Genomic DNA, 14499 nt, shown 5'->3' with positions numbered 1-14499 from the left:
CCTGCTCTGCACTTCCTCTGTAGTTTTTACACTTCATTCTGCGTTGCTATTGTGTTACTTTGTTCTGTCTCGATGCACTGTGGAATAATTTGATCTGTGTGAACAATATGCAAGGCAAGTTTTTAGCTATCTTCGTACATGTGACAATAATGAACCAATACCAGTGTTGATTGTGTCACATTCTATGCCAGATTAAACTAATTCCTTCTGCCTGAATGTGATCCATAACCCTCTACTCCCTGCCTATTTTAAAAAAACCTCTTGAATGTCACTATCATACCTACTTCTACCACCACCCCCAGCAGTGCATTTCAGGCATCCACCACTCTGTGGTTACGGGAAAGAGAGACCTCACCCTGCCCATGTCCTTTAAGCCCTCTTCCCTCTCTCCATGAAGCTGTCCTCTCTACAATGAGGCAGAGATTTTGTGGAAAAATGGGAAATCTATTAATGGCTGCCAATGTAGGAAAGTGGTATTCAGTAAGAATGGGAGCAGATGCAGTTTGTTGAGACCCCTTATTGCTGTGATTGTTTTCTTTAATGAATAAATGACACCAATGGTCAATAGCTGTGATATTGGAGCAAGTTACAAGGTGTAAGATATAGGAGCAGAATTAGGCCATTTGGCCTATGGAGTCTGCTCCGTCATTTCATCATGACTGATCCATTTTCCCTCTCAGCCCCAATCTCCTGCCTTCTCCCTGTATCCCTTCATGCCCTGACCAATCAAGAATCTATCAATTGCTGCTTTAAATATGCATAAAGACTTGTCGCCACAGCCAGCCGTGGCAATGAATTTCACAGATTCATCAACTTCTCCCTGAAGAAATGCTTCATCATTTCTGGTCTAAAAGGATGTCCTTCTGTTCTGATGCTGCTCCCTTTGATCCTAGACTCCCCTGCTATTGGAGACCCCCCCCCTTTGCATATCAGTCCTTTCTAAGCCTTTCAATATTCAGTAGGTTTCAATGAGATCCACCCCACATCCTTCTAGACTCTGCTGAGTAGAGGCCCAAAGCCATCAAAGGTTCATTTTATTATCAAAGTATGTATGCACCAGCTGCTCATACGACCATCCACCACCTGCTCCCATGGTTTCATGTGACCCCGATCGGGGGCTTAGCAGGTGCTACACCTTGCCCAAGGGTGACCTGCAGGCTAGTGGAGGGAAGGAGCGCCTTATACCCCCTTTGGTAGAAACATACCTCCACCTTGCAGCCTAGCTACAATGACACTCCACTGGTATATTTTGCATTTGTGTGTTAATCACGGTCTATAGGAAGTGGAGGAATACTGCTGTGCTTATTTTTGGTTTATAAAGTCAGGACATTACGTTAAGACTTTATAAAAACTCTTGGGCTGTATCTGGAGTATTGCATACGGTTCTGGTTGCCCCATCATAGAGAAGGCGCTGAGGCTTTGGAGAGGGTGCAGACGAGATTTATTACGATGCTGCCTAGATTAGAGGATGTGTGCTGTGACGAGAGGTTAGATCGGCCTTGGATTGTTTTCTCTGGAGTGGTGGAGGCTGAAGAGAGATCTGATAGAGGTTTATAAGATTAAGAGAGGCATAGGTAGAGTAGACAGACAGTATCTTTTTCCCAGGTTTGAAATATCTAATACCAGCGGGCCTGCAACTAAGCTGAGAGGGGGTAATTTGAAAGGAGATGTGAGGGGCAAGTTTTTTTTTACGGGCAGTGATGCCTGGAATGCATGGCCTAGGTTAGTGGTGGAGGCATTTTCATTATGAACTATTAAGAGATGTTTAGATAGGCACGTAAATGTGAGGAAAATGCAAGGATATGGATTTTGTGTAGGCAGAAGGGATTAGTTAGTTGGCCATTTGATTACAGTACTAGTTTATTTGGTTCGGCACAACATTATGGGCCATGGGACCTGTTCCTGAGCTGTACTATTTTATGTTTTGTCATGAGGATTATGCAAATATATTAAACACAAGAGATTCTGAAATCCATAAAATGCTGGAAGAACTCAGCAGATCAGGCAGTGTTAATGGAAAGGAATAAAGTATTGATACTTGGGGCTGAGACCCTTCAACAGGACTGTATATCATGATTGCTCTTTGTTGTAATGTGAGGATTATTAAAAGTAAGTTAATACTAATTACGAAAGGGGGGGGGGTTTACTTCCGTTTTTACTTCTGGTGGGTTTTGTATATAGTGTACCTGCCATGCTGTACAGGTTGTGAAAGCCTCTGTATATACATAACAGTTTTGAAGTTCGAGATAAAGTTGTTTCTTGAGCCTGAAGTTGCCGAGTATGCCTTTTTCAAAGTAGGAGTTACTACATTCTTGATTTAGGATTTAACGGTAGAATGAGATAAAGGCCCTCCATGAGGACCAGCCATTTGTCGCTGGGTTTGGAGGCTTCTGTGCCTCAATGACCTGGAGAGCTGTGTTGGCTGGAGTCAGGGCCTTATGCTTTGGCTCTTGGTAGGGTCATCCATGCCAAACAGGTCAAAGGATAGAACCCAGACAAAGAGCAGTCCACTGGTCCTCCAGATTCATGGGTTTGGTTTAGTGCTACCAACCTTGATAGGTAAAACAAATTGTTACGGAAACAGCAGTGAAGAATCCTTCTACATCTGAGTATGATGATGTTCCTGAGCTCCACCTGGGACTTACATGACTGATACTAGTGAAAACGGAGAGAAAGCTGCTGACATGACGAAGGAAGCCCTGAACACTGACTGGAGATGGAAGACCTTCATTGCTGCCCTAAACGTCAGTGACGTAATGGGCAGTTAGTAAGTGACAGAAATGAATGTGTTTATTTCACTCCTCACTCTATCCCTACCCCATGAGGTAAGGTTAGTTGTTTCTTCCCACTCTGACAACAACCCCAAAGGCTTTTTCTTTGTAAGGTAGAATATTACCAATTAATGTAGAGACTACAGAATCATGCACACTGTCGGAGGCTAATTTTCTCCTCCTCTTTGTCTTTTAACAGATCGGTGCCTATTTCAGCAGCATCTTGGCAGAGAAACTTAAGCTTAACACTTTTCAAGACACAGGGAAAAAGAAACCTCAGGTGAATGCCAAAGATAACTACTGGCTGGTGACTGCCCGCTCCCAGAGTGCAATCCACAGTTGGTTCATGGACCTCGCAGGGAACAAACCACTGACAGTTTTAGCCAAAAAGGTAAGATCGCAGTGTGTATGTAACTCACAGGAGAGCTTTGTTCCTTAACTGTGGAGTCATAGAACACAACAGCACAGAAACAGGCCTTTTGGCCCATCTAGTCCATGTGAACCCTTATGCTACCTAGTCCCATTGACCTGCAATTGGACCTTGGCCCTCCATACCCCTTCCATCTCTATATTTATCCAAACTTCTCTCAACTGTTGCACCCACCACTTCCATTGACAGCTTGTTCCACACTCTCACCACCCTCTGAGTGAAGTTTCCCGTAATGTTCCCCTTAAACATTTCACCCTTCACCCTTAACCCCTAATCTCTAGTTGTAGTCTCACCTAAACCTCAATGGGAAAATAATGCCTGCTTGTATTTACCTTATCTACCTTTTACTTGTGTAAATTTTATATGATTTTGTCATTCATAAATTCCTGTAATTGTTAAGTGTTACTATTGAGCTTGGATACCTTCTCAATTCACAATTCTACATTTCTCCCCTTTTCCTTTGTAACCATCCTCCCTCACACTTTCACTCCCATTGTTACCATGCTGAAGGTGATGAGACTCTTATAGTCGACCTCAGGATGAACTTCGAAATTTTCCACAGCATTTTCCTAGAGTCTGTGTTGGCCTATTGTTCCTTGACCCTGCCCTTATGATGTTGAAACCATCAAAAGTGCCTCTGTTGCTTCCTTGGCTTCACCATTGCACCATTTACCTATCTGCCAATGTGTCATGCCTAACCTTGATCTACTTAGACTTGCCAGCTCTTGTCCTACCTCTACATTTCACTTCTATGCTTGCTATAGAGGAGAGGAGATTTACCAGGATGCTGCCTGGTCTAGAGAGTATGGATTATGATCAGAGATTAAGGGAGCTAGGGTTTTACTCTTTAGAGAGAAGGAGGATGAGAGGAGACATGATAGAGGTGTACAAGATAATAAGAGGAATAGATAGAGTGGATAGGCAGCGTCTCTTCCCCAGGGCACCACTGCTCAATACAAGAGGACGTGGCTTTAAGGTAAGGGGTGGGAAGTTCAAGGGGGATATTAGAGGAAAGTTTTTTACTCAGAGTCGTTGGTGTGTGGAATGCACTGCCTGAGTCGGTGGTGGAGGCAGATACACTAGTGAAGGTTGAGAGACTACTAGATGGGTATATGGAGGAATTTAAGGTGGGGGGTTATTATGGGAGGCAGGGTTTGAGGGTCAGCACAACATTGTGGGCCAAAGGGCCTGTAATGTGCTGTACTATTCTATGTTCTATCTCCCCTCTATTCTTTCAGTCCAGAGGAAAGTCCTCGTGAAACATCGAGTGTTTGTTTCCCTCTTTGGATGCTACCTGACTTGCTGAGCTCATCTACTGGTTTATTTAATTTCACAATTGACCCAGAGACCCTTCCATATCTCACTGTGCCAAAATTTAACATTATTCGTTGCAGTGTCCTGATACAGTGCAGAGTAGCCCCTTCAGCCCTTCGAACTGCACAACCCAGCAATCCCCGATGTTTACCAACCTATTTGCAATCTTCCTTTCCCTGACCTTTGCTGGACTCCATGCAAGGGTTGGTCCAATTTTTCTGACCTTTTAAATAACAAGCTGTCTTTTTTTCGGTGCTGCATTGCTAGGACGTGAACGTGCTGACCAGCGGAATTACATTCAAAACATATTATGCTCTTCTGCCGCAGGTCCCAATCCTTAGCAAGAAGGAAGAAATCTTTGCTTATTTGGCCAAGTATTCTGTGCCATTGTTGAGGGGTGCATGGCTCATGAAGATGACCTGTGCATATTATGCTGCGGTGTCTGAAGCCAAGATTAAGAAGAGGCAAGCCACAGATCCCAACCTTGGTAATGAAGCTAAAACCTGTGTTATTCCTTTAATTTGATTAATAGTTGAACACTCTTGTAGTTAAGTAAATTTTTGAGAAAAGTGGGATGTTACAGTTCCGTGGACAAATGGCCGGACTGATCAGAGCTGGAATTCCTGATGAATTGAAGAGTATGTTGAAACAGCACTGAGAAGGCAATTCAATCAATCATGTCTACTCTGTTTCCTAGAAAGTCCTCTTGTTGATCCCATTTCTTAACTCAAACCCACTTCCTTGCACTAATTCTGTTCTTTTAAAGCATGTGCCTAGGTTTTTTTTTTGAAGGCTTGCAGAATGGAAAACTGTGTAAACATAGAAAATAGGTGCAGGAGTAGGCCATTCGGCCCTTCGAGCCTGCACCACCATTCAGTATGATCATGGCTGATCATCCAACTCAGAACCCTGTACCTGCCTTCTCTCCATACCCCCTGATCCCTTTAGCCACAAGGGCCATATCTAACTCCCTCCTAAATATAGCCAATGAACTGGCCTCAACTGTTTCCTGTGGCAGAGAATTCCACAGATTCACCACTCTCTGTGTGAAGAAGTTTTTCCTCATCTTGGTCCTAAAAGGCTTCCCCTTTATCCTCAAACTGTGACCCCTAAAACTGGAGGGAAGCATTTGGAAAAAGAAATAAAGACGTAGACTATTTTTTAAAAAAAATGTGGAGCAAATTCAGAAATTGGGTGCAAAGGGACTGGGTGGCAGGGTGGGGATGCGTCTCTACCAGAGAAGGTGTAAGGCGCTCCTTCCCTCCACTAGCCTGCAGATCCTTGGGCAAGGTGTAGCACCTGCTTAGCCCCTGATCAGGGTCGCGTGAAGCCATGGGAGCAGGTGGTGGGTGGTCGAATGAACTGCTTGTGCATATCACAAGTCCTGGATATGCGACCAAGAACACCAGGCAGTCAATCTCTGAAGAGTATTGATAATGGCTGGGGTCACCCGTCTTGTAAAGACACTGGCCAGAACAAGGCAGTGGCAAACAACTTCTGGAAAAAAAAATGCCAAGAACAATCATGGTCATGGTCAAGACCATAATCGCCAATGTCATATGACATGGTACATAACGAATGAATGAAAAAGACTTTGGTGTCCTCGTGCAGAATATTCTTAAGGTTAACTTGCCGGATGAGTTGATAGTAAGGAAGGCAAATGCAATATTATCATTCATTTCAAAAGGACTAGAAGAATAACTTTATTTATGGAGCACTTTTCATACAGATATAGTTCAAAGTGCTTTACAATGAGATTAAAGTATAAACATGAAAATAAAGAAAAATATAAAAATAAAATAAAAGACGAAAGGATGTTAGTTTAAAAAAGAGGTTAAATAAATGATTTGGAGATGGCATTTAAAAGTATCAACTGAGTCTGCATCCTTGGTTGTTTTCAGTATTGAATTCTACAGTTTAGGAGCGTACTTCAAAAATGCTGACCTGAGAGAAATTTTTTTTAGATTTAGGAGACCAAAAGAAGATCTCAAAGGTCGAGCAGGATAATAAACTGCAAACAATTCTGTGATTTACCCTGGTGCCAGACCATTGAGAACTTTGAAAACAAGTAAGAGAACTTTAAAATCAATTCTTAAAGATGCAGGAAGCCAACATAGAGTAGCCCATATGGGAGTGATATGCTCTGTCATCCTGGTTTTGGTTAAATGTCTAGCAGTGGCATTCTGAATGAGTTGAAGTCTGTCAGAAGGTTGCTTTGGAAGGCCAGTAAAAAATGCATTGCAGTAATCTAGTCTATTGGATATAAAGGCTTGAATTAGTTTTTCAGTATCTTTATGTGACAGAAACAAATGTACCTTTGTAGTATTTCTTAAGTGTAGAAATGCTGCTCTGGTCTCTTTCTTTATGTGGGATTTAAAATTTGAATCTGAATCAAGGATAACTGAAGGAGATGGTTCAGAGAAGACTCAGAAGAATGATTCCAGGAATGAGAGGGTTACCATATGAGGAATGTCTGGCAGCTCTTGGGCTGTGTTCCCTGGAGTTCAGGAGAATGAGAGGGGATCTCATAGAAACATTCCGAATGTTGAAAGGCCTGAACAGATTAGATATGGCAAAGTTATTTCCCATGGTAGAGGACTCTAGGAAAAGAGGGTACAACTTCAGGATTGAAGGATTTAGAACTGGAATGCTGAGAAATTACTTTAGTCAGAGGGTGGTAAATCTGTGGAATTTGTTGCCACGAGCGGCTGTGGAGGCCAAGTCATTGGATGTATTAAAGGCAGAGATAGATAGGTTCTTGATTAGCCAGGGTATCATAGGGTATGGGGTGAAGGCAGGGGAGTGGGGATGACTGGAAGACTTGTATCAGCCCAAGATTGAATGGCGGAGCAGACTTGATGGGCTGAATGGCCTACTTCGGCTCCTATATCTTATGGTCTTATAGTCTCAAAACACCCAGGCTAGTTACTTCTGATTGTTCTCATTCAGAAAGTTTTTCAGTTGGTTGAAAATGACCTTCTCAAGAAAATTTCCCAGAAAGGGAAGATTTGATATCTTGGTACAAGTTAGCTGGTACCTCACGATCAAGGTTTGGCTTTTTAAGTAGGGACTTGACAGCCGCAGTTTTAACGGCATCTGGAAAAGTTCCATTTTCGGGGGATGTGTTAATAAATTCCCTCACAGAACTGAAAACACTATTAAAACAGTCTTTAAAAGTGTGATAGGGACAGGATCAAGACAGAAGTAGCTGGTTTTCTCTTTGCTACAATCTTAGAGTTCTGAATCATTAAGTTTGACATGGTTGCCAACTTTTTAAGAGCTTACCAGTATCTGTAGCTCTACTCTCTCCAATGGAAGTAATTTTGTTGGTTAAAAATGCTGCAAATTCCTCACATTTTGTGGTAGGTGCTTGACTGAGGACATTATAGGTTGAGGCAGGATTCAATAGTCGGTTAGAGTTGAGAACAATATTCTTGAATTGCTGCTATTCTCTGCAATAATCTTGGAAAAATGGGCTCTTGCAGAGTGTATAGAAAAGTTAAAAGAGCCTAGATTTTCCTTGAAAATTTTCAAGTCCAGTTTTCCTCAATTTTCTCTCAAATACTCTGTATGATCTTGAGTTTGTGGACAGACTTGTTTAACCATGATGACGTTTACTAAATGATTTCTTTTTAACCCTAAGTGGGACCACCATGTTTAATAATTTGTCTAGTTATTATTGAAAGAGTAAACTTTTTCATTTATTGAACAGTTTAAGTCAAATGGGTTAAATGAACTAGCCTGCTCAGAGAATTTAAGTTGCATTGCAGCATCGAGAAACAATTTTCTTAGCTGTATTTTCCTTTGTGGTCTTGATTTATAAAAGCTAGGAAGTAATGCTGAGGCTTTATAAGGCATTGGTCAGATCACACTTGGAATATTGTGAGTAGTTTTGGGCCCCTTATCTAAGAAGAGATGTGCTGGCATTGGGGAAGGTCCACAGGAGGTTTATGAGAATGACTCTGAAAATGGAAGAGTTAATGTATGAGGAGTGTTTGATGGCTCTGGCCTGTACTTGCTGAAGTTTAGAAGAATATGAGAGGTTTCAGTGAAACCTAGATAGAGTGGACATGGAGAAGATGTTTCCTCTAGTTGCTGCAGTTTAGGACTAGATTGTAGAGCCTCAGAGTACAATAACATCCCTTTAGAACAGAGATGAGAAGGAATTTCTTAAGATCATGGCGAATCTGTAGAATTCATTCCCACAGATTGCTGTGGAGGCCAAGTCATTGGGTATATTTGAAGTGGAGGTTGATAGGTTGGTCTCATTTCACTCCCATGTCTTATGGCCCATTAGTTCTGCTGCACTACCCATTCAAATGTGTTTCATTAAAAACTTTATGCTGCAAAAACATTTCTTCTCATATTGGCTCAGTTACTGTTGGGGACGGCTTCTGTCTCATCCTCTAAAGGTCTGATTATAATTGAAAACACCTGCATTTTAATCACTTTGTTTTAATTGGAATTGTTCTCTCATCTCTATTCTCTTTCTGCTTGACTGAATTCCATCAAACTTGTGCTAAATTTTATTGGCATCCTCACCAAGTCCTTTCTAAAGTGTATTGCTCAAGATAGGATTTTGTACTTGGACTCAAGCTAAACAGTAGTTTACAAACCAAATACGTGACTTCCAGGTTCTGCAGATGCTGGAATTCTTGAGGAACACAAAAAATGTTGTCTATATGGACTTCAGTAAGGCCTTTGACAAGGTTCCACATGGAAGGTTAGTTAGGAAGGTTCAATCGTTAGGCATTAACATGGAAGTAGTGAAATGGATTCAGCAGTGGCCGGATGGGAGACGCCAGAGGGTAGTGGTGGATAACTGTTTGTCAGATTGGAGGGCGGTGTGTAGCGGTGCGCCTCAGGGATCTGTACTGGGTCCAATGTCGTTTGTCATATATATTAGTGATCTGGATGATGGGGTGGTAAATTGGATTAGTAAGTATGCAGATGATACTAAGATAGGTGGCGTTGTGGATAATAAAGTAGATTTTCAAAGCTTGCAGAGAGATTTAGGCCAGTTAGAAGAGTAGGCTGAAAGATGGCAGATGGAGTTCAATGCTGAAAAATGAGAGGTGCTACATTTTGGTAGGACTAGTCAAAATAGGACATACATGGTAAATGGTAGGGCATTGAAGAATGCAGTAGAACAACAGGGATCTAGGGATAATGGTGCATAGTTCCCTGAAGGTGGAATCTCATGTGGATAGGGTGGTGAAGAAAGCTTTTGGTATGCTGGCCTTTATTAATCCGAGCGTTGAGTATAGGAGTTGGGATGTAATGTTGAAATTGTATAAGGCATTGGTGAGGCCAAATTTGGAGTATTGTGTACAGTTCTGGTCACTGAATTATAGGAAAGATGTCAATAAAATTGAGAGAGTACTGAGGAGATTTACTAAAATGTTGCCTAGGTTTCATCTCCCAAGTTACAGAGAAAGGTTGAACAAGTTAGGTCTTTATTCTTTGGAGCGTAGAAGGTTGAGGGGGGACTTGATAGAGGTGTTTAAAATCATGAGGGGGATTGATAGAGTTGACATGGATAGGCTTTTTCCATTGAGAGTGGGGGAGATTCAAACAAGAGGACAGGAATTGAGAGTTAAAGGGCAAAAGTTTAGGGGTAACATGAGGGGGAACTTCTTTACGTAGAGAGTGGTATCTGTGTGGAACGAGCTTCCAGCAGAAGTGGTTGAGGCAGGTTCGATGTTGTCGTTTAAAGTTAAATTGGATAGATATATGGACAGGAAAGGAATGGAGGGTTATGGGCTGAGTGCAGGTTGGTGGGACTAGGTGAGAGTAAGAGTTCGGCACAGACTAGAAGAGCCGAGATGGCCTGTTTCCGTGCTGTAATTGTTATATGGTTATAAAAAATGCAGGAGGTATGGGAGGGTTGGAACCTTCTACACTGTTATGATAAGACTACACTTGGGTTGGAGGGGTATCACCTCATATTCTGACTGGGTAGACTCCAACCTGACGGCATGAATATAGATTTCCTAACTTTAATTTCTCCCTCCTCTCCTTTCTTTGCCAGTTTATTTCCCCTCATCCCTTCTCCTCATCTGTTCATTAGCTTACTCTGGTTCCCCTCCTCCTTCCCTTTCTCCCATAATCCACTGTCTTCTATTATATTCCTTCATCTTCAGCCCTTTACTTTTTCCACCTATCACATCACAGCCTCTTCACCCTCTTCTTCCCCGACCCTACCACCGTTCACCTATCACCTGCCAGCCAGAACTCTTTTCCTTCTCTCCACCATTTTATTCTGGCTTCTTTTCCCTTCCTTTTAGCCCAGATGAAGGTTCTCGGCCTGAAATGCCAACTGTTTATTCCCCTCCGCTAATGCCGCTTGAATTGCTGAGCTCTTCCAGCACTCTGTGTCTGATACATAACTTGCTGCTTCGGTGCTCCAGGTGTTTACTAACGAACTAGAGGATCATGTTACTTAGAGATACAGAGCGGAATAGACCCTTCCAGCTAGCAACCCGCAACAGCTTTAACCGTAATCTAATGATGGGATAATTTACAATGTACTGTGGGTAGAAACCGGAGGGCCTGAGGAAAACTCACACAGTTCACAAAGAAGGCTACGGAGATTCCCTACAGAGTCTGCTGGGTTTGAACTCCGAACTTTGAAGCCCTAAGCTGTAATAACAACACACCAACCACTACATTCCCGTGGCACCCACAGAGGTGGAGGCAAATATATGCCAGGATACTTCTGAATTAAATTTGTAGGAACGAGATAATAATAAGCTGGAATTTCTGTGGAATTGCTTAATACAGATTGGACTAGTGGTGAAGTATCTTCGAGTCATGGTCAAATGACAGTGCAGAAACCCACCCTTCAAACCATCACAGCCATTCCATCTTTTGCTGATCTACTCCATTGCAGTTGCCTGTATTAGGACTAGCTCATTCGATGCCTTGCGATTTGAGTATCTGTCTTAATGCTTCTTAAACATAATAATTGTATTTAAACCACCACCTCCTCTTGCATCACTTTCCTGATGCCAGCCACTCTCTGTTTAGGAGACACACTTGCCCATCAGATTCCCTTTTAAAGCTCCTCCATCTCAATTTAGAGGCAGAAGAGTTCCTGCAGATGCTGGAGGAACTCAATAGGTCAGGCAGCGTCTATGGAAGGAAATAAATTTATTCCCTGACCTGTGTAGCTCACCTTAATGTTGCGCCCTCTTGTTTTTGATACCCCTACTTTGGGGGACAAAAGGTTGTGAATATCTCCCATATCCATGCTTGTCATAATATTATGCACTGTGTCATGTTATCCCTTAACCTGCTTCACCCTAGGTGAGAACAAGCTCAGCCTGTCCGGTCCCTCAGCCAAAACTCTTGGAAGCGTATAAAAAGAATGCATAAGTTTTTTTCCAAGGTGGGGCAATCATAACTAGAGAGCACAGGATTAGGGTGAGAGGGGAACGATTGAAAGAAACCTGAGGGATACCCTTTTCACCCAGAGGGTGCCCATATATGAAGTCGTTGACATTCAAAACATTTAGAAGTCACCTGGACAGGTGGACAGCAGTGGCTTCTAAAGTGGGCAATATCACCCAACCCCCAGGGGCTGTAAGGGGTAATAAAGATAAAGGGGGCAGTAGGGGACGCTGAGTGGCAAGGGGACCAGCTGAGGGGTTACAGGCTTGACTTAAGAAATGAATTACTTATTAGAAGCATTTGATCCTCAGTGCCTCATAATTGATAACAATGTTCACATAATCATCTCACCGCTTGCTAACCCATCATTCTCTTTGACTTTGCTCAAAGCGTGTTATAGTCATTGAAAAGTAATGTGACATTTATATATCTGGCATATAATGAGGAATGTGGACTGAAGAAATTGCGAGATTTCTAGGCCCAGCCCACACATCATTGATGTTCACTGCCGTAGTACAGTGCTAGCCAGTACGATTCCTGTACTCTACTCAGTGACGCCGTTTCTGTGAAATTGGGTAAGGCATGCAGTAGGGTAAAGTTCAGAATCTGCCTTTTTGAATGATCTTGACCACGTTTCTTTAGCCCATGGCTCAACCGAGATATTACTACCCCACTTTATGTACCTTCAGGCACAGAGCCAGGGTTTGCCTGAGTTATGATAACATCGTAACTTTCCCCTTTATTGACCATGGTCGTTGATCCATAATGAAAATGGCAGAAGCAGACCAAATGAAAAAAGTGCAGACAGTATAGTGTGGAATATCTGAAATATAGATTTGTAGTAACACCAAGCAATCAATACGCATGTTGTGTGAAAAATTTTTTTTCAAATGAAGCAATGAAACTTTGCAGGTTCCTTGAATATTTGAAGAGAATACACTCTGAAGTTGGCTTTTTTTTCAGTCACTTTGTGAAAACTTTCAGAAATGGAAAACACTTTAAAATGTATTTGCCAGCACTTCACAGCAGAACCGCGATGGCTTGTATGCTTAATGAAACATTTAATTGTTCATTGTTAAATCTGGAAAGCTCCATAAAATCGGAGAAGTACTGATTCTGCCAGCAGTCAAAGGAGGTTCTGAGTATAGGTTTGTGCAAGTCACCAGACCATATAAGTGATTCTGCTCAGTGACAATTCTCTTTAAAGCCGACTAGATGAAATGATTGAGAATGTGGAAGAAGCATTGTGTAATATAGAATAACTGAATTTGCTCTGCAGTTCAATGAGTATACAGGCAGCAAATCTTTGCTTCTCAGTTATGTTTGCTTCATAAAATATGAAAGCATGGTTCAAGAGTCGTTATTTGCGAGGGGATTAGAAACGTACAAAGGGGGAGGCCAATATTTTGGGTTGTTGAACAAATTTTCAAAGTAAAGAACATTCTGCTCACCAACATTCTTGCTTGTGCAACAGATGGGGTACCATCAGTGACAGGAAGCCACAGTGGGGTTATTACTTTATTGTAAAAAGCTGTATCTAACATATTTACTATTCACTGTGTAATTTACAGACAACCTCTTGTCATAAAAAATACCTAATTGGCTGCACAAATCATTAAATATTGTTATCATAGTGGTAAATAAAATCAAGTCCCATGCTCTCAATTCTTGACTATTTTGAGAGATTTGTATTGAGTGATGAACAATTTGAATGCTTGTGATTGCACACAGAAGTCAGATGACACTTAAAAGGACACTGTCTGAGATGCTTTTATGTGCTTTTTGAAACTATGATATTGTTTGAAGGCTCAAATACTTTATTCAGTAATTAATTCAAGAATATTAGGCATGCCACTGCCTAATTGTCAGAAATATTTGCCAAGTTTAGTGAAATCAATTTTCGACTGCAAGGAAATTATGTGAATCTTTTCAAAGTCAAATCAGTCATCTCCACATTGCTGTCCAAGTTAACCCTATTGAAGTGCAACATTGGCTGTTGCGCCCTTTTCCAATTTCTAAGCCTCTCTGAGTTGGAGGAGAAGGAAAGAATACTAGATGATGATCTTCAGTTACACCTGGATGAGCTGCCTAAAGACATGTCCAAGAGATTTCAGGATCTTCTCTAGATACAAATTCCTGATTGGGTAATTAATAGATTCCTGAACACTTTTAATGATGAATTAACAGGAAAGATGGAGGAAGATCTGATCTTGCTACAGAATGACTTTGAGCTGAAGCTGAGGTTCAAAAAAAATCATATCATGACTTTTGGCTGTAGAAAGAAATCTCTGAATGCTATCCTGTACTGTGGAGGGAAAAAAGGTCAAGATCGTTTTAGTGGTTTTCATGTAGTCACTCAACTTCTTTCAGAGCAATAAAATGGCCAATAAGTTACTGAATGTGGGGATATGAGACTCCTGAGTGACATTCAGCCTGATGGTGAAAAGCTGATATCGCTGCACCAAGCCCGTTCATCTCATTGGAAGATGAAAAAGCAATGAAATAGTGAATGGACTATTGGAAAAAAAACAACCACCCTAAATTGTTCGAGAGCTTAAAACAATTTTGCACTCCAAAATGTTTGGAAGTTTT

General features: G+C 41.7%; 1 protein-coding gene across 4 annotated transcripts in view; it reads left to right on the top strand.

Annotated features, from left to right (window-relative positions):
- LOC140196181 (mediator of RNA polymerase II transcription subunit 12-like protein) overlaps positions 1–14499 on the top strand; it is a 720072-nt gene that overhangs the window by 52112 nt on the left and 653461 nt on the right. For all 4 annotated transcript variants that reach the window (XM_072254957.1, XM_072254955.1, XM_072254956.1 and 1 more), the window contains exons 4-5: positions 2971–3162; positions 4843–5002. In XM_072254957.1, the coding sequence (XP_072111058.1) occupies positions 2971–3162; positions 4843–5002 (352 nt within the window). The remainder of the gene's footprint in view (positions 1–2970; positions 3163–4842; positions 5003–14499) is intronic.

This window comes from Mobula birostris, chromosome 4 (genome assembly GCF_030028105.1).
Source record: "Mobula birostris isolate sMobBir1 chromosome 4, sMobBir1.hap1, whole genome shotgun sequence".
Lineage (NCBI taxonomy): Eukaryota > Metazoa > Chordata > Chondrichthyes > Myliobatiformes > Myliobatidae > Mobula > Mobula birostris.
Note: the sequence above shows the minus strand (reverse complement) of the source record. Positions and strands in the feature narration are given on the sequence as shown.